The 19,747-nt window shown below is 41.3% G+C and overlaps 1 protein-coding gene across 1 annotated transcript; it reads left to right on the top strand.

Moving 5' to 3' along the window:
- Nucleotides 1-819: 819 nt before the first annotated feature.
- LOC100844188 (DNA topoisomerase 1 beta) lies at nucleotides 820-7,400 on the top strand. Its single transcript, XM_003573441.3, has 16 exons — nucleotides 820-1,074; nucleotides 1,583-2,814; nucleotides 2,953-3,147; nucleotides 3,358-3,438; nucleotides 3,733-3,792; nucleotides 3,882-3,976; nucleotides 4,085-4,241; nucleotides 4,320-4,445; nucleotides 4,822-4,902; nucleotides 4,988-5,078; nucleotides 5,166-5,299; nucleotides 5,704-5,775; nucleotides 5,865-5,954; nucleotides 6,043-6,146; nucleotides 6,230-6,398; nucleotides 6,891-7,400. Exons 2-16 carry the CDS (start codon nucleotides 1,636-1,638, stop codon nucleotides 6,957-6,959), a joined length of 2,703 nt encoding a protein of 900 aa, XP_003573489.1. The 5' UTR covers nucleotides 820-1,074; nucleotides 1,583-1,635; the 3' UTR covers nucleotides 6,960-7,400.
- Nucleotides 7,401-19,747: the final 12,347 nt, after the last annotated feature.

The following is a 19,747-nucleotide window of genomic DNA, read 5'->3' as shown; positions in this document are numbered from 1 at the left end:
CACCAGCGAGGGAGGTGACTCTATCATGTCTTGGCCCTAGAGGATGAGAGCATATCGTGGCTACAGAGAGGATAGTCAGAGGATGAGGAAGGGTATTTTGTGAAAATATCACAGTTGTCACCTCCTCCAAGCGAGGGTTTGACCACAGGTTCGAGACCGAACTCTTCCAAAGGATTAAAATGGAAGATTTCATCGCCCAAAAATCGCGAAAAGAACCCGCCCGAGCCAGCCATGTCCATATTAGCCGCCAGCACGGCCGAATTTAGCCCGAATTCGTTGATTTGGACAAAAATGAATCGGCGTGCCAAGTTTAAGGTCTCGTTTTTCAAATTTGCAAGTAAATGGATGAAACTGAATATACCTGCCAAGTTTAAAAACCCGGCATGCAATTTCCTCGAGAATGGAGTACACACATGAACCATCGACGATTTTCCGCTTTTCAGAGCTCTGGAAACGTAACCGCGGGTTCATCTCCTCACGCTTTTGCTCACACGCTGGCGCCAACCGACACCCCGCCCCCACCGACTGCACCACACACTGACACTAAGGCCCCACGCACAGGAGGAGGCTTCCGGACTTTTCCGGTCCACCGCACACCGGGCGTAGCAAAACCGTGAGCCTCCTGCCTCACGCCACGCAACCTCTCTCTCTGCCACGTGGGGCCTGGATTCTGTGCTCCTGGACCCACTATATCCTCACGCTCCATTCTCCTGCCCGCCTGTCTGTCTCGCTGCAAGCGGACCCCACTGGCTGCTTTCTCTCTCCTAGCCCTGTCCTGACCTGACCCATCTCTCTGGCGTGAGAGAGAGAGAAGGGGGGAAAACACGAGGGCAGGAAGACGAGAGCGAGCGAGCGAGCGAGCGATAGAAATACGAGCGAGCCGCGGGAGGGGGGGAAGGAGGAGATAGATAAGCCGCGCCCCCGAAGCCCTGCCCTAACCCTAACTCCCCCGGCCGCCGCCGCCGCCGCCGCCGTTGCATCGCCGGAGGGTGCGTCGCGTCGAGATCCGTACGGCCGCTTCCGCCCCCCCTGTGCTGAGGGCGCCCCGAACGCGGCGGCCGCCCGCGCGCCTAGGTGCGTCTCCCTTTCCCTGTATCTTCCGCGTTGGACTGGTGCCTCGTGCGGGCGATCGAGCGAGGCCGGGCGCGCCGTGGCTGAGGCCGCGCCCGGTGGCCCGACGTGGCCGCGGCGGTTGGATCGGGGGACTGGGGACGTGTTGGCGCCATTACGGTGTCCGAAGGTGGTCGGTTTCTACGCGCGGGGGTGTCGATCTGCGGGAGGGACGCGTTGGAGCGCGGTGGTCTGGGTTTGGTGGTCTGGCTGGCGTCGTGTCTGTGGATGATATTAAACTTGTTAGTTGGATGTTGGAACAGATATGTCTAGGAAGGATTTGCTCTCTGTGGTCATGCGTTCCAACTACTAGAAGATAACGAAAACCCCCTATAAATTGCACACCGTCTAGCGATGACACGATTCGCGCGTAAACTGCTTCGTTGGATCCATTTCTTCTATCTGTGTATTGTTTTGGACCGGTGAAACATGGCTCCTATGGTTTGCTTACATTGGTGAACTGTGCTTGCAGGGTGCGGCTGACTCGGTCTATTTGATCCGGCGTCCTGCCACTGCAAGCAAGCAATGGCTGTTGTCAATCCTGTTATGTATGACGATGATGACGACGCCCCTCTTTCCTTCAAGAGGTCAAGCGCCTCTGTGAAGAACAGGCCTGCCCCCTCGAAGCAGGAGGGCTCTTCGGGAAATGCCGCATCTGTTAGGAGCCCTAAAGCTGTGCCCTTGAATCCGCAGAGGAATGGGATGAATGGCGCTTTGAGTTCGCCCCAGCCACCGAGGCCACAGTCGACTAGTTCAAACCCTCGGCCTCCTGGGTCTTCTCCGCCGAACAGTTCCGCAGAACGTAGTCAAAAGATTAATGCGGTGGATCAGAGTAAGCTGAAAAGACCCCATGTGGAAGTTGGCAACTCAGATGATTCGGATGATGAGAAACCACTTGTGTTTAGAAAAAAGATCGATGACATGAAATTGAAGAAAGTTGAGACAGGAAGTAAGAAGGCAGATGATTCAGATGATGATCATAAGCCACTGTCTCTGAAGATCAACTCAGCAAAAGTGGCTTCGAATAGCGCAAATAAGGCAGTTTTGTTGAAGACTGCACCTAAAACTGAGCAACCTGATGATGATTCAGAGGATGAGAAACCACTGGCCAGCAGGTTACCCAACAATGCTGCTTCAAAACGCAGAGTCAACGTCTCTGATGATTCAGAAGATGAGAAGCCATTGTCTGCCCGATTTTCAAGACTTAATGCAGGTGCATCTGCGAGTGTCTCAAACTCAAAGGACAAGCTCCTGTCTAACAACAAGGGGCCAAATAATAATTCGAGTGCTCCTCGAAATTCAGTTAAAAGGCCAAGTGATGACAGTAATCAAACAAGCTCTGCTCCTAAGAAGGCCAAGCCTTCAGATACTAATGCCTCTGCAAGTGTCAAAAGAGAATCCAAGGCTGACGAGGTACGAAGACCGACAATGGGCGAGTCTTCGAAAAGCAAGCCACCTGCAAAGAATATAGTAAAGAAGAGTCCTTTATCTTTTAAGAAGGACAACAATAAAAATAAAAATAAGAAACCAATGAAAAGTTCCCAGTTCTCAAAGTCATTAAGGGTCCCTCCAGGATCTGGTGGTGGAAAGAAATGGTCTACTTTGGAGCACAATGGTGTTATTTTCCCCCCTCCATACAGTCCTCATGGTGTCAAAATGCTTTACAATGGACAACCTGTTGAGCTAACTCCAGCACAGGAGGAGGTGATATATAGAGCTTTACTGTTTATCGCTTTCTTTTGCAACTTTGGAATTGTAGCACATAGAATAATGTAGTGGTCAGGGTGCTTCTCTGTATTTGTTTTTTTTGTTGTTGCTAATTCTCTCTTCTCTCTGTTGCAGGTGGCAACCATGTTTGCTGTGATGAAAGACACAGAGTACGCAACAAAGAAAACATTTATCGACAACTTTTTTGGTGACTGGAGAAAAATTCTTGGTAAAAACCATGTCATCAAGAAATTTGAGCTCTGTGATTTCACCCCGATCTATGAATGGCACCTCCGGGAGAAGGAGAAGAAAAAACAGATGACATCGGAGGTAAATTTAATAACTTCTGTGAAGCTGTGCATGTTTGAGATGTTCTGTGGAATGGAATTATAGTTTATACTGTTCCGATGTAATGTCTGATAATTTTCCAAGTTGGTGAATTGTGACTTAAAACTGTGTCAAACATCTTAGTAGGCTGGAGAATGCAGATTTATTCTGCATCCATCATCTGAAGTGATTAATCTGGTTGTTTGCTTACAGGAGAAGAAAGCATTGCGGGAAGAGAAATTGAAACAGGAGGAGAAGTTCATGTGGGCAGTAGTCGATGGCACTAGAGAAAAGGTCCTATTTCCGCACTTTGATTTTCTTGTAAACTTTGTTGAATCATAGATCTTTCCTTTCTTTTTTTTATTTGTTATCATACATTTGTGCTAGATAGACACTTTCTTATTAGTCAGCAATAGATAGGTTGACATTAATCAATCAAGATTTTTACACCAGATGCGCATAATGACATGTTAACCATTGATAGATGAATACCTTATTGACAATAATTGTTATGTTGCTGTTCCAATACCTGACTTCTTGTACATGCATAGCAGTTGTATCTTCTGGGCTAAATTGTGTTCATTTCAGGTTGGCAATTTCAGAGTAGAACCACCGGGCTTGTTCAGGGGACGGGGAGAGCATCCAAAGGTGGGGTTAGAGAATGTTTGCTCACATATTTTGCTGTTTCTAAGTGAGGACCTTCATTTTTAAGGATTTCTACTGTTACATTGTTTCAGATGGGAAAACTGAAGCGACGTATATTACCAAGTGATATTACAATAAACATTGGAAGTGGAACTCCAGTCCCAGAGTGTCCAATGGAAGGACAAAGGTACCATAAAATCCTGTAATTTTTTATGTTAAAATATATTTGTGATGACACTGCTACCATATGTATAGATCACATGTATAGAGTCTTTATTATTCATATGTTGTGCAGCTGGAAAGAAGTCAAACATGACAATACTGTTACATGGTTGGCCTTTTGGAATGATCCGATCAGCCAAAAAGATTTCAAGTACGTTTTCCTGGCAGCAAGTAGCTCACTAAAGGGACAAAGTGACAAGGAGAAATACGAAAAGTCTCGAAAATTGAAGGTGAGGAAGTTCAGTTTGTGTGTTTGGATTTTTTAAGTCTGCATGTACAAATGATCTTTTTCTACATGGCCATGGCAGGATCACATAAACAAAATACGTGTAAATTACACAAAGGATTTCAAGTGCAAAGATACTGCAAAGAAGCAAATTGCAGTGGCAACATATCTTATAGATAAACTAGCCCTTAGGGCTGGTAATGAAAAGGTATTGTCTTGTGGACCTATTTGTGTAGTTATGGAAAATCTTTCCATTATACTTCAGAATGCTGGGATGTATTTTCTGGCCAATATGACATAAGCATACAATGTGCTGCATCAATTCTTCTGCCTTTATGCTGGATGCACAACAATGCTTGCTTTTATATAGTATTTCTTGTCTGCATCAGTGATACCATTGCAATAAATATCACCTTTTTTAATCAAGACTGCTCTATGAAGGATTAATTGCTGCCAGGAATTTACATGACAGGCCACTACCTACCGAAATATATTCCTTTCAGCATAGATCCTTCTGCAGTTTTTCTTTATTCCATCTGTATTGAGCTTTGATATTCGTTGACATATATTACATGCCTTTTCAGGATGACGATGAGGCTGATACTGTCGGTTGTTGTACACTGAAGGTTGATAATGTTACTTGTGAGCCTCCAAATAAGCTTCAGGTTATGATCTTCATTATTTATATTTGGTGGTTACTCACTATGATTACTTGATTTTGATGTTATCTGTTTTTCGATGCCTTTACAGTTCGACTTCCTTGGTAAGGATTCTATAAGATACTTCAACACTGTAGAGGTTGAATTACCTGTATACAAGGCAATCGAGGAATTCCGAGCTGGTACCTCCCATGCTTCTGCCCTATCCGCCCATATCTTCCTGCACTATTAAAGTCATTCTCATGTGTTTCTCTTGTCTGGTTCTCTAGGTAAAAAGTCAGGAGATTCTGTCTTCGACAAACTTGATACAACGAAATTAAATGCTCATCTGAAGGACTTAATGCCTGGCCTTACTGCAAAAGTTTTCCGTACATATAATGCTTCCATCACCTTGGATGCTATCGTAAGTTAAAAGCAAAACTCGCCGTTTCTTACCAGGCCTCTGTTTTCTACTATACTATGTTGAACGGTTTAGGATTGCACAGACTTAGGGTGATGAAGTAATTAGTTGAACTTCGTCACGGGTTAGACAATTTAAGAGCATAATTTGTGCTGTTTTGTTTTGGCACTTCAATATGTTGTACGAGATAGCTGTGCTTATACCTGCAGCTCAGGTTAATAACAAATATTTAGCCTGCCAATGTCACTGAGATACCACTGGATCTTCAATTACTGCAGTTGTCTGATTTTTTAATTACATTCCTGAAAGAATGCATAACATTATCATGTTTCATGTGACTACCATGTATTACAGTTATAATATTTTATTGATCCAAATAAATACATATGAATGTGCTGATATTACAGTTGCATCAAGAAACAGAAGAGGGAAAAACCCTTCTTGAGAAGATTGCTGTATATCAACGAGCAAACAAAGAGGTAAAAATCTGTTGCTCTTGTATAAAACCCCTGAAAAGAAATGTGTATTGTCATTTTTCTATACTCAACTGTGCTTCTTGTTTTCTCAGGTTGCTATAATTTGTAACCATCAGCGTGCTGTCTCAAAATCGCATGATTCCCAGATGACTAAGTTGAATGAGAAGATTGATGAATTAGTGGTTAGTTGTTGGCCTCCAATGATTAGCTCACACTTGTGCTATTTCTTGTCCTGTAAACTTTTTGTCATCATTTGCTTCTTTTCTCCAGGCCCAGAGAGATGAATTGAAAGAAGACTTGGTCAAAGTGAAGAGAGGAAAGCCTCTAGGCAAAGGTGCAGACGGGAAGCCAAAGAGGAATTTGGCACCTGAAGCGTAACCTCCCAATCACACATACATATATCATATCTTGTACATTTGAACAGTTCATTTGATAATCTCAGAAAATCTACTTGCAGGATCGAGAAGAAGATCTCTCAGATAGAAACCAAGATAGAGAAAATGGAGATGGAAAAGAAGACAAAAGAGGATTTGAAGACAGTAGCACTAGGGACATCAAAAATCAACTACCTTGATCCTAGAATTACTGTGGCATGGTGCAAAACCCATGAAGTCCCAATCGAGAAGGTATCACAGTTCAAGAACCCTTACTTGTTTCCTTTCTTCGTTCTATGACTTTATTTCAAGGCTGCTCCATTTTAAGGTTCGCACGCATGATTATATTACTTATCTACATAATATTGTAGTATGTCATACCCATTGTCCATTATGTTTCCCTATCTTGCAAATTTTTGTTCCAAATGTTGAATATGTTAAGTCTTTAAACCTGGAGGTTGTCCAATAGTATGTCCATAAAGGTGTATATCTGATAATATTTTCTATTATCATCTACCTATGGGCACAGTACAACCTCATTTAAATCCATATAAATCTCTGTTCTATGCAAACCTCCCTATAATTTATTTCATCATGGTTTAATTTGTGTTCTTCAGGCAGCCAACTTCTCATTTTATACTTGCTTTGCAATTTTCAAATCTAACATATTTAAACGTTTAACCTGGTTATGTCATTTTATAGTTCATTAATAGAATCTTCTTGGTCCGGCTACTATGCTGGCAGATTTTCAGCAAGACGATTTGCGCAAAGTTTGGATGGGCAATGGACGTGGAACCTGACTTCAGATTCTAAGAGCATTGCCTTCCGGGTCGGCCAGCAGCCACTGTCAAATCCGATCCAACTTCCAGCCCTTCTCCCGGAAACTAACTGCAGCTAGTAGGAAAGTAAGAGCTCGGTGTTTTTTTTTTCAAGTCTCTGCTCCTGGAAAGAAGGCAGCACCCCGCATTCTCTTTGTAGGCCTTTTTTTTTTCATCTTCTCGTGTACTTGCCATCGTCCGATTGCCTTAAGTTCAGTTTGCATTTGGGCTGAGGAATTTTAGTTCGTCAAGAACTGATGGACATTCATTTTATACCGGATTAATCTGAAATATAGATGGACCTGTTGAGTGATGGTCGCTGGTGTGCCGTGCCATGTCAAGGAACCAAACTGTCTTGCTGTGTATGTAGTTGAGAACTGGTAGCAGTGAATAGTAATGGAAGCAGTGCATGCTGAGGTCTGAGTTTTGACTTTTATTCGCATTGCCGTATCGTTTCTATATCTGCTACTTCCTCTGATCGGTCACAAGTGTCATAAAAAGTGTCTAGATACGTGTAATATTTCGTCATAAAAAAGTGTCTAGATACGTGTAATATTTCGTCACTTAACATGGGATGGAGGGAGTACTAAATACACTTATTATTGATTGGAAGGAGTACTAAATACACTTATTATGGATTGGAGGGAGCAGCAATGCACGTGTGTTGTCACAAAATTATTATCGATTATTTTCAAACAAGTTGCTCAGGTGTATTTCTTTTCCTTCAGTTTCCACAATTTTGGCGGAATAACAGTTATCTCAAAATATACATCAATCTAGTCTTTTGCACTCAAAAAATCGTAATATTAAATGGGTGTAACTCCGTTCAGTTCCTAACATTTTAGGAAATAGTCTCAATTGAAGGACGGTCACTGACGTAGATCTTTATATGAAGTAGCAAACGGATTACTCTTTTCATTTTACAAAGAATGGCACGCATTTCCATTTTACAAAGAATGGCACGCACACATTTCAAGATTTTGTTTTGACCAACAATTAGACTAATGATTTGAGTTTTATGTGTTACAAAAATTATATCATTAGATTCGTATTTCAAAAACTTTTCCAACGATATAAAATTGTAACATATAATCTACATACAAATGGTCTAATTATTGGTCAAAGTTCGACCTCAAAAAATGTGGGCGCCATTCTTTGTGAAATGGAAGGATAGATCTTTATAAGTAAGTACTTCTTCCGTCTGGTATTAACTGTCACAACTTTATCTAAATACACATGTTTGTAGAAACATTTTGGTGTGTAGATATACATGTGCATCTAAACAAATTTAAGACACTTAATACTGGACAAAAGGAATAGTAAAAAATATACCTCGATCCAATCGCTTCAACAACATAGGAAATTGTTTCAACTGAATTTGTAGTCTTTCTCTTTTGCACATTTTTTATTTTTATATCTCGTGTAAAGAAAAAGTGACACATGCTCAAATTTTTTGTCCTCTACCTCCAGGTTACCACTTTTCTCACATACACCACACTTGAAAAATCATGTGTGTATGGCAATAAGTCTGATGGCCTAAAGCTTTCAGTAAAAAAAAAGTCATGTGCGACCGTTTTTCAACTTTTTTGCTGAATCCATGAAGTGATTTCTCAATATAATCATGAATAATGAAGAACATGTAGCAATGATAACGTTTATCACTTCAGTCCGTCCAAGCCGCTCGACGTCCTGTGTGATGATGATTTAAACAACAAGCATCGGTATATCAGACAACAAACAACTACAGCCATCACATAAAGCAAGTGCCAGTATAAAATTTTGCTTACTCTACTCTCTTATTACTCCTACTCCGTACTTTATTTCTCAAATCGTTTCTCCCAATTTATCTCTCTCTCTGGCTATCCTCTCTTTCCACCCTGAGTGCAAACTCCTCCTCTTCTCGTCCCGCCATGTCCGGCCGTCCGCTTGTGCGCACCGCCTCCACTCGTTCGCTCACGCGCGTTGCCTGCTCCTACTTGCCGCCCGGTACGCCTGTGCGCCGCCCGCCCTTTCGCAGCCTTGTCCGCCTGTTTGTCGCGCCCGCGTGCCGCCCACGAATGGCCACTGGTCATCGCGTGCCACTGCCCGTCGGGAGGGTCACCGATGGGTCACACCGACGCTGTCCCTGCTGCCTTGCGTGAGGCCACCGCCATGCCGGCCTCAGGCTCATCACACTGTCGTCCAAGTCCCGCGGAGAGCCATCGGCGCGCATGAGCCGGTGGAGGCGGCGGTCGGGGCGCGCGACGGAGCCGCGGATCCGCACGCGGACGCTACCGACGCGCACGAGCTGGTGGAGGCGACCAAGAGCGGCAGCGGGCAATGGCATGATCCGGATCGGGCAGGGGTTGAGGGTGAGATTCGTAGGAGAGGAGGAGGAGCAATGAGGGCTTTGTATTTTTTTTCTTTTTTAGGCGGTACGTGTATTTTCTGAGCTTGAGGACTGCGGGAGCCGGGATTAAAAGGCGCGTGGGAACAGCGGTGGCAGATTCATAATTTCGGTGAAATGACGTACCGCGACGACCGTACCATCACCACCAACTCTAATTTAATATATTGATATAGATTTTTTTTTCTAGCCAGTAGTTGACAAAAATTGTTAGCGCACAAATGGACAAAAACCAAATGCACCATGGAGATGGGGAAGAATGTTAAAAAGAGGATTTGGAGACTGGCTAGCAACTTCAGGCTATGTGTCTCTTGCGGGTTTTGGCAGTGGGTGTCTCTTCGTCATCCAACGACACCGGCTTGGAAATTTACAGAGATATATGCCTTTTTTTTTCCCAATGTTTTTTTTGTATATTTCAAAGACAGATTTATTTGTGTTCTACTGGATTGATATTAATAAAGTGCAATGACAATAAATACAAAAAAAAGTAAGATTACCAATTTATCTCGCGATAAAAGGAACTTTGGTAAAAATTTGGAGTGAAATAGGCTGAGGGCATGACCTCCAGGATAAAGTAACTAATCCCTAATCCTAGATCCGTTCGAACCCGTTCTCCCCTCCTAATCCCTAATCCTAGGTCCGTTCGAACCCGCTCCCTCCTATTTTTACTACAGATTTTTACACATATATACAGGGGCAACAAGGGTCCGATCGAACAAGTTGATCAGGCGAAACTCGATTGATCCATAATCCTAGATCCGTTCGAACCTGCTCTCCCCTCCTAATCCCTAATCCTAGGTCCGTTCGAACCCGCTCCCTCCTTTTTTTACTACAGATTTGTACACATATATACAGGGCCAACAAGGGTCCGATCGAACAAGTTGATCAAGCGAAACTCGATTGATCCATGGCGGCGGTGGCGGCTCTCCGGCACCTTGGCCGCTCTGCACTCCGGCCAACAGCAAGGCTCTACCAATCCCAATCCCAAGCTGGAATTTTCAGCTGCATCAGACCTAGGGTTCGTTTACCCACATCTACCTGTACCAGCTTCGTTATTATGTTCATCAGTTGATCCATGCATGATTTCTCTCCGCATCATTCGCTATCATCTCCACTCCTTCAATTTTGAAGTAAAGAACACACGCCAATATCAATTTCCTATGTACGGTTCTACCTTTTCTGTGAGTTATATACCCGCCCAAAAATTATATATAGTAGTACTATTCAACAAGCAAAATTCTCATTATCCAGTGATTATTAATAGTGTACAATTTCATAAATTATTTTTTGCCTCTCAGGTTCTCACCATGGACGAGAAAAAAGAATCCGTGGTTCAGTACGCTGAAATCCTAATGAAGAAAGAGGAGCTGTATACACCAAGGGCGGAGCCAGAAAAAAAAATTAAGAGGGCGCACCTAGACATTCTTAAGAAGCTCTAACTTAAATTAGTGGGGACATCAATGGTGAAAATCTAACATTTGTACTAGTGAATCAAAATTGAGTGGGGGCATTGGCCCCCATGACTTATATGCTGGATCCGCCCATGGTCTATACACTCAGATGGCTGGCTTCCAAAGGAAGTTCAGAATTCCTGGAAGGGTAGGCTTAGGATGCTGCTGCACCAACTTTCTGGACAAGTCAAGGTAGACCTGATGATTTGCACTGGTAAAAATCATCTCTACAGATATGTGTCATCTTTTTTTTCTTGTATTTCTATTTTCAGATCTTATAATCATCATCTGATGTCCTGCAGGCGCCATTATCAAAGATGGCAAAGATACAGTCGGTTTTTTATGTTTCTGGGGCGGTCTATTTTGTCCAGATATTTCCCGTGGGTTTGGGCTGGTTGATGGGACATCCTGATCCAAGCAGTTTAGTCTTGGGTTTTGGTGGGTTGAAGAAGTCAAAGCAATGAAGTCAATATCTTGTCTTGGCAGATGATCAACATCATATCGTGTTGATTGACTTTCAGAAAACTAGCTAGGAATTAATGCTTATGTGTGCTGGCATGCACTGAATTTGGGTATGTATGAAGGTCATTAGTATTGCTCTTATATACGTGATCCTTGGTCGCTTCTGAAGACCTAGTCATGGTCTGGTTGTGAGTGAGTTAAGTTAGCAGAGTTGGTTTATTTTAATTTGGTGCCTTCCTCTAGTGTTAAGTTAGGTGTTATTATGTTGTTGTTATATGTGCTTGCTTGCTGGTATAACAATTGTATGGCATGTTACTAATCTGGACCGTCCTATATATCTATACTAGCTAAGTACCCGTGGGTTGCAACGGAGACACAAATATTTCAATGATTTACGTCTCAAATATAGATTACGCATGTCCATCGACCGATCGAATTTTTTCTTTTCCAAAACGTAATTGACAAACACAGAACTTACCTTAATTTATGAAACTTACCTTTCACATGGGCTTAATTTTCTCAAATATAGATTACGCATGGTTTCCTTAATTTGTGAAACTTACCTTGCTATAGGCTTAATTTGTGGAACTTATCCTGCTATGGGCTTAATTTGTGAAACTTACCCTGCGGCGGGACTGCGTCCCATGACGGCGTCCATGGGGACCGGCAGTGCGTCACCCCATGGCGGCGGCGGCGGCAGGGACCGGCAGTGCCGCACCCCATGGCGGCGGCGGCGGCATGGACCGGCACATGGAGGGGCGGGCGCGGGAGGGATGGTGAGGGAGAGGAAGGGATCGAGAGGGAAACGAAGGGATCGAGTGGGTTCCAGTGGAGAGGAGAGATTTCGGGAGAGGAGAGGCTGGTGGGCGGTGGCAGCGGCGCACGGGGCGGGGAGCAGCGGTGGCATGTGGGCTGGGCGAGATGCGAGAAAAGGAAAGAGAAAAACGAATCGGGAGTTTGGGCGGTGGCATACGGATGTAATTTCTGTGAATTTTGGGGGAAGGACCGACGACCAACCAAACTGCAAATTAAGCAGTAGTAAAGATAAACTTTGATCGTGGAGATTCTGGAAGTCTATGTTTATGATTTTGTGAGCATCGCCTTGCTGTTATATAGATGTAATTCCTCTGGGAATTGCGGTTTAAATGTCAGGACACACTGAGAACAAAAACAGTCTTAATGCTTTATCATCAACTGATCATGCCTAGTTCAGAACAACAGTTGCATTCGGTTGCTTTTTGCACTGCCAACCAACAGAAGCTACCAGGTAAGCAATTCCCCTGTTGCTAATTGCTGCCACCGAACCATCTGCCGCTTATTTTTCCTTGTAAGGTTCTCATATTATACAAGTGCTTCATCAAATATAACTTTTTCGTTGAAGATTTGAGTTCATGAGAAGGAAATGAGGGAGTAAACTTGTATAAACAGATGTTACACATGAATTTTGAACGAAATCACTGTTTATATAGGTGATTCAGGTTTCAAAAGTAGTAAGCTATAGTGTTAATCCACTTTCAGAAAACTAGCTAGGAATTTCTCCCGCAAACACAGCAGAACCACTGACCTCAGCTCGTTGTTCTCTGCAGCTTCTCCGTCGCCTTTAATTTGTAGCAACCGATGAGTACGTGCCGCGTTTCAACACCGAGGACCTCCCGCATTACAGTGTCGCCGTCCCGTTTCAACCCCGGCCACCATTTGCGCCGCCTGCCGTTGTCGTTGCCACAACCGCGGGCCACCACCCGTTGTTGTTTTCACCGGTCGACGATACCTCACCCAGCGACGGAGAAAAAGAGGTCGGTGTATATAAATGCCACATAAACAAGGACATTTTGTTGTAATAATTCAGGGTGCATGCTGCGAGGGAATTTGTTTCAATGCTGCAAACATGCATGCAGGATTCTTGGACAACGCATGCGATTTAGAGTGCAGTGAAACACTTTGGTTGATTCGTCATGTCAACGGGATAAGAGAGCTAGGGGGTTATATTTTAGCATCACAATCTTAGAGCCGGAAATGGGGCCTTCATGAAATGGGTAGGCATTGTGGTGAGTTAATTTGGTTCTTGTCCAAATGTACCTTATCAACATTTTAGCAACCTATAATAATACTTTTGTCTTTGTTTGGTTTGGTAGTAATATATACCTCGACCGATAGTAAAAAATATATATAGCGTAAATGCCGGCCGGATGTTTTCCGCGATTAGCAATAATCATGTCATGTGTACCGGAGAATTTTGAAGTATCAACCAAGCATGGAAGATGCTTTTGGAATTGAATTGAATTTGTACTAGAATCTGGGTCGTAGTTAAGCCAGCCTCGTTTTACACATGCAAGGGGGTTATCGGTTGCCCTTTGCATTGAACGAAATAGCTCGCCTTCGCGCACCAGGCACTGATCGTGATCGGACCTCGTTTTTAGTAAAAACTAATGACTGTTGTGTTGTGTTTCCAAGACAGCTGATGTCTAAAACGGCAGCCTTTAGATAAAATGAAGTGCTCCCTCTGATCCATCAGACAATTAAAATATGGATCGGAGTACAAGGATTATTATTTCATATCATAGGAACAAAACTTCAACAAATTGCTTGACCTTATTAGAGACGCCTGTACAAAACAAATAGACCTGAAGATTCACCCCGACAATATCTACAGTGAAATTCACGATGGCTAAAATACATCGGCTGGATCTAAGAGCTTGTAGACATAGCTCATAGAAGGTTTACATCACACTGGTCCAGCGAGAGGGTAGATTCAGAAGATTAATGTTGAAGGTGTCACTCCATAGTGCAACAGAACCCATATCTGTTATGGTAGAATGCTGCAGAATAGTACAAGCTACTCCTGTAAGCCATCCATAGCCTGATTCAACTCTTGAATGTATTCAGAGGTAGTAGTCGAACCTGCGAGACATTGCCACAAGAAAAAAATATGGCACCGATAAAAGACTCGAACAAGGAGATTGAGGCAGTGATGGCAGTACACTTGCACAATGCTAAACGCTTCTGGTTTCTAATACCATTTAAGTCCAAAAAATTTAGACCCACCATGCTCTCAACCTCAATCTTTTTTCCATTTGAAAACCTTCATTTTCTGATGCAATTTTGGTAGTGCGTTCACAAGAGCTGCGGGTTCAGCAAACTTGAATAGGCATACATTCTGAACCAGAGTATATAGCTTATGTCATATGCATATCTGTGCCGGCAAAGCTGGTACTCTCTCGGCACTGCTTAACTCGGATACTGCTAGTTAATTTGCTGAATTGAAAGACCAACAAAAAGTGAATTCAACCAATTTCCCACTTGTTCTTTTCGTCTGCACCTAAAACCTAACCAGAAGTCTTCCTCTCGATTCCATGTAAATTTTTCCCCACCTACAGATAACTGCAAGTGATGTTCGTTTCTCTAGAGATTGTTAAGTGTTGTTCATTCTTCAGAAAATTGACACCGAACCACAGTACATGATCTAACACTATATTTTACAAATTAAAGGAACTTTGATTCGCAAAGCTCTCAATTAGGCACGCATAATTCCTTCACCACAACCAATCATGTCAAGAATCTTTACATTCCAGCCTAAATCTAGCCCAAACAGGAAAGTGAGTGAAGGGAAAAGAGTGTAATGGTTAATGTAGTGCTATTCTATAATAAATGAGTACATGTGCATGCATGCAGAAAACAAAGGAAACTGCCAAGAAATAACTGTCGAACGAATAAGCCATTCATATGTTTAACAGACTGAACCAGACTTTTATCTATTCAAGCAGTTCAGAATCAACAAAATTCTTCTTTACTTCTTTAGCATGCTCATCAGTGGAAGTCCATAACTGTTTTATTAACAAGATTGCTTCTGATAGTTTCAAAATATGTGTTTGGGAGATTTACTTGAGCAGGAGAAGTTTAATAGTACAAGTATACCTCTTTATCGGCTAGACTTCTGCCCCATGAAAGACTAACTACTTGTTCGCCAATAATTGTCTCTAAAACAATTATCTTGGTGGTAAAGAAATCATGTTTGCATCATTTGAACAAAATTGGATGCGAGATCACTAAGAAATGCGACTGTAAACTCATACCCACATGATACAAATATAAAATTTGTTCCACCTTACTGAGAGATAGATTAAGAGGCAGTAGAGCTACAAGATGAATGATTTTTCATACAGTATATACTACACATGTCTAAGGAAGCTAAGTAATGGAATAAGTTACAATTAACATAAATTATTTGTTCCTCGTGAGAAATTTAGACCCATCTTCCCCAGATTATCCATAATGGGATTTTAAATTAAATTCATAAAAGCACAAAACAGATAGAGTTTTCAAGGTTCACCTTTCAATTAGCATACAATATTTGTTTTTGTTTTTTTGCGAAGAATACAATATTTGTTCCTAGTGAGAAATTTAGACACATCTTATGCAGATTAACACAATGGGGTTTTAAGTCAAAAAACGCATAATTGACAAAGGTTTCAAGGTTCTCCTTTGCTACATTACTTCCTATCACCATATTTGATATATCTTTGAAAGAAGACAAAACAAACTACAAATGATGCCTGCATACTTTTTTGTGTATATTCCAGGATAGTAATGCAGTCTGAAAACTGAATTACCAAGACAAAAACATGACTACACGAGCACGATTGATCATTTGAGTCTCCTGTGCAGTGCCAGATAAACTTGCATGCTTTGTTCTGTAAATTATAGCTCAAGTACAAATATATAAAACTAATTACAGAGGTAATTGGTACTTTACGTGCATCTAATATGTTCTAGGAATCAGTTTGGTCCTTGATCCCTCTACTTCCAATTTACTGCCATTTTTTTCCCCCAAAGTTGGTCCTTCCATAAATGAATATAAGGTGGACATAAAACTGGCTTAACAAAAGAGCAACTTATTTACTTTAGATAAGAGATTACATATAATATAAACAGCATGTTGCACATATGTTATTACTCTATTTTTTGACTTAAACTGTAAGAGTTGCGCGATTGCAGTCCGACAGTATATAGATATATATTTTTACAAAGTGAGACACCAAAGTGCGACCTTCGAGAATCGAACTCTTGTGGGTTGCTAAGCACACCTGGCTGGCTGACCACCCAAGTTATGCTTGGTTCTCATACGTTATTACTCTTGTTGGTCTGGATTGGAATATATTTTACATGGAAGCAAATAGACATTTCCAGAAATAATACAGGAATCAATATGAGAAACGGGACTACATGTTTATTATAATCTGAAGTTTTAAACATCTGTACGCAAATAAACATAAAAAAGAGCAGAAAGTACTAAAACTAACCTCATGTCATCATCTACTTCACGGTCAAAATACTTCAATGCAACAGCTCCATTTTATAGATCCAGCTGCATAACCTGAGAAAAAGTGTGTCCATCCATCAATTAAAAATGGATACTTTTAATTAATAAAAAAACAGTTTCAGATCACCAAACAACAATTATCTATGTCCTTACACATTCAATGAAAGTGCATACAATAGGCAATCACTTTGCAAATATTTTAAAGTAAACCAAATTAATCAAACCCAAAGATTATTCCTTTCAGGGCCCATCTCCAAAAAACATAAACAGTACTGTTATCAGCTTTCATTTGTAAGATATTATGTAAAAATCTGGAAACAGTTTGCTTATTTCAAAAGAGCAGCAGATATACCAATGAGTTCTTGAAACGTTTTTTCAACGTTTTCTTCTGATTATTCTGATGATCTGATAAAGGTATGCATAGCAATAGCTAGAATCAAAATTCAAAATTCTCACGAAGACCACATCTTCCGTCGTATCTGCAAAATTACAAAGTAACAGTATGAGAGTGTTATTATGGAAAGTGCATGATAAATACCTACCCAAAGAAGTGAGACTGGACGCTGAAGTCTGGGGAGTACTTCCTCGCAGCTCTTCTTTTCTCCAATTCAGTTTCAACCATGTCAATGAGCATCTTCTGGGTTTCAATTTTGGCAACCTAAAACAAAAATTTGAGGCCAATCAGTGTGGGACATAAACATAAGTTAATTCCAGAGAAATAAACAAAGTTAGGATGGTTCGATAACTTTCCCTGTACAATACAAAGTTTGGGTTAATAAAATCAGATCTATTTGTGTTCATGTTTCTTATGCTACTAAGTATAGCCAGATTAAAGTATTTGGTAGATAACCTGATATCCATGTGGGAGTAACTTTTCTGCCAAGATCTTAGCATTTTGCATGTATGCATTTTCATCAACAATCCATAAAAAGGAATCATAGGAATTCCATCCTCTTGGCGGTAACCCAGCAAGTTGTTGATTTGCCTCGGAAGTGACCCTGAAAAGTTAAGTATGAACTAACTGGATTATTTTCTCTTCAGATAACAGTGGCTTTGGCCATCAAAGAAATATAAATTCATGTTCAAAACAAAATAATTTTCTTCTCAGAGCTTAGATTGTAATTTAGAATGAAAAGGAATGAGTAGACAACAACGGATAAAAATATAAAAATTCTATCAGATGATTCAATTAGGATATATATCCTGTATACATTATTATTCAATTCACTTAACAGCTATATATATATAAATTCTGATAGGGACCCACAGTCGTTCTCCCAAATGCAAACATTTCATTCGCAGTCATAAGTGAATTGATCATTGAATGTGCAGATATCTTAGGATCATTTAGTATCTGCGTTTTTATCTCACTTATGGAGATGGAAGTGTGCAGAAGCACATCCATGCCTCCCCTCTTAATTTCTCTAGGAGGGTATGGACCATTTGAGTTGGAACTGTGTCCCAAATGTTGTGCTAAATTAATACATGTCCTGACACAGAATTGAGAGATTTTTTTTCGAGGAGGAGATTTGAAGTGTATTATCTTAGAATAGCTCAATCTGATCCAAAATTAGCACATCTGGACTGGTATCAAATGAATGCTAACCGAAACCAAACAGGGCAATGACACGATTTTTCCCACGAAATCACTGAAACCCGAATAGAAAGAATCCATCTAAAATGACGCTAGTGACACTGCGATGTGGTGAATTAATCAGGAAAACATATAAGAAATGGCAGGAAACCGTATCGTTGGAATGCATCCAGGTTGAGGAGAGAAGAGCTGCACTGACCAGAGGCAGAGGAAGAGGAGAAGCGCGGCGGAGGAGAGAAGATGGCGATGCCACGGCGGCAGACAAGCTCGGCCTACAATGAAAACACAACAGAAAATAGCAATTAGCAGAAGTATAAACTTTCTCGAGAAAGAAAAAGAAGGTTCAAACTGACAATGTCACTCAACAAATAAGTAAAAGTAATACGAACCATCCATGAGTACTGTTTTTACCTTCACTGTGTTCTTCCGATTTGAAATCATTGGTGCCTTAGCCACTCTCTAAGGACGAATGTTGTCATAGCTATTTCTGCATGAAAGAACAGAACAATTTATAAAGGACTATATATTTCTCACCAACTCATTCCAGAATTTTGAAAAGGATAGATATAGACCTTGCACTCGTGGGTGCAGATATGCGCATGAATCCTCTATTCTGGTTATTTTCGTCTAATGCCGCCATGTGCTAAGCTGCTTCCTGACCAACAGCACAAACAAGTACACTAATTTCACTAATATTATTCAAGATTTTCATTGTACATGATGAACAAAAATAAAATCGAACAAAGTTGAAGACCATTTATTCCGCAACCCATTGCCTACAGTGGTAAGACCTGCTGCTGCTCTTTTTGACCTGCAGCAAATCTACCAAATGACACTGAACCTGTGAACCATGATCAAGTACCATTTGCTGAACTGAATCGCCCTGAATAGAAGACATAAGTGAAATCAGGAACTCACAAAATCTAATTTATTAGAGGATATACAACAATAACAGCATAGCAATTACAACCATTATCCAAATCGACTGCCGGAAGAGGCCAGTAGATCTTTATAAGTAGCAAATGGAGATCTTTAAGAAGTAAGTAGTCTTCTAAACAAATTTAAGACATTTAATACCAGACTGAGGGAGTAGTAAACAAATATACCTCGATCCAATCGCTTCCTAACAACATAGGAAGTTGTCTCAGCTGAACGTGTAGTCGAAGAATCATGATATCGATCAATCTGCAATCATTCAATAAGAAGTAGAAAACTGTCGTAGAGTGCTGCCAAGCGCCGCTAAGAAGTTGTAGTCGAAGAATCATGATATGAGAACCAAACATTGTGTGTGTTTGGTTCTCATCCAAATTTGTCCTACTAAAAATTTGACAACACATATTTTTTGCTTGCCAAAGTTTTGGTCAACCATGGGCCAACAAATTATTTGTCATTTTTTTTCAAGTCAATGGTTGGCCGAAATTGTTAGCGCACAAAATGGACAAAAACCAAATGCACCATGGAGACGGGGAAGAAGATTAAAAGAGGATTTGCAAACTACTCCCTCTGATTCTAAATTCTTGACTCAAATTTGCCCAAATATGGATGTATCTATTCTTAAAAAGCATCTAGATAC

Source organism: Brachypodium distachyon, chromosome 3 (assembly GCF_000005505.3).
Source record: "Brachypodium distachyon strain Bd21 chromosome 3, Brachypodium_distachyon_v3.0, whole genome shotgun sequence".
Lineage (NCBI taxonomy): Eukaryota > Viridiplantae > Streptophyta > Magnoliopsida > Poales > Poaceae > Brachypodium > Brachypodium distachyon.
Note: the sequence above shows the minus strand (reverse complement) of the source record. Positions and strands in the feature narration are given on the sequence as shown.

Bases quoted from the DNA above. Each gene is read 5' to 3' on its own strand.
- LOC100844188 (XM_003573441.3), top strand. From the start codon at position 1,636: ATGGCTGTTGTCAATCCTGTTATGTATGACGATGATGACGACGCCCCT. The intron at 2,815-2,952 runs GTGATATATAGA...TCTCTGTTGCAG, and splicing joins TAACTCCAGCACAGGAGGAG to GTGGCAACCATGTTTGCTGT. The intron at 4,242-4,319 runs GTGAGGAAGTTC...TGGCCATGGCAG, and splicing joins AAAAGTCTCGAAAATTGAAG to GATCACATAAACAAAATACG.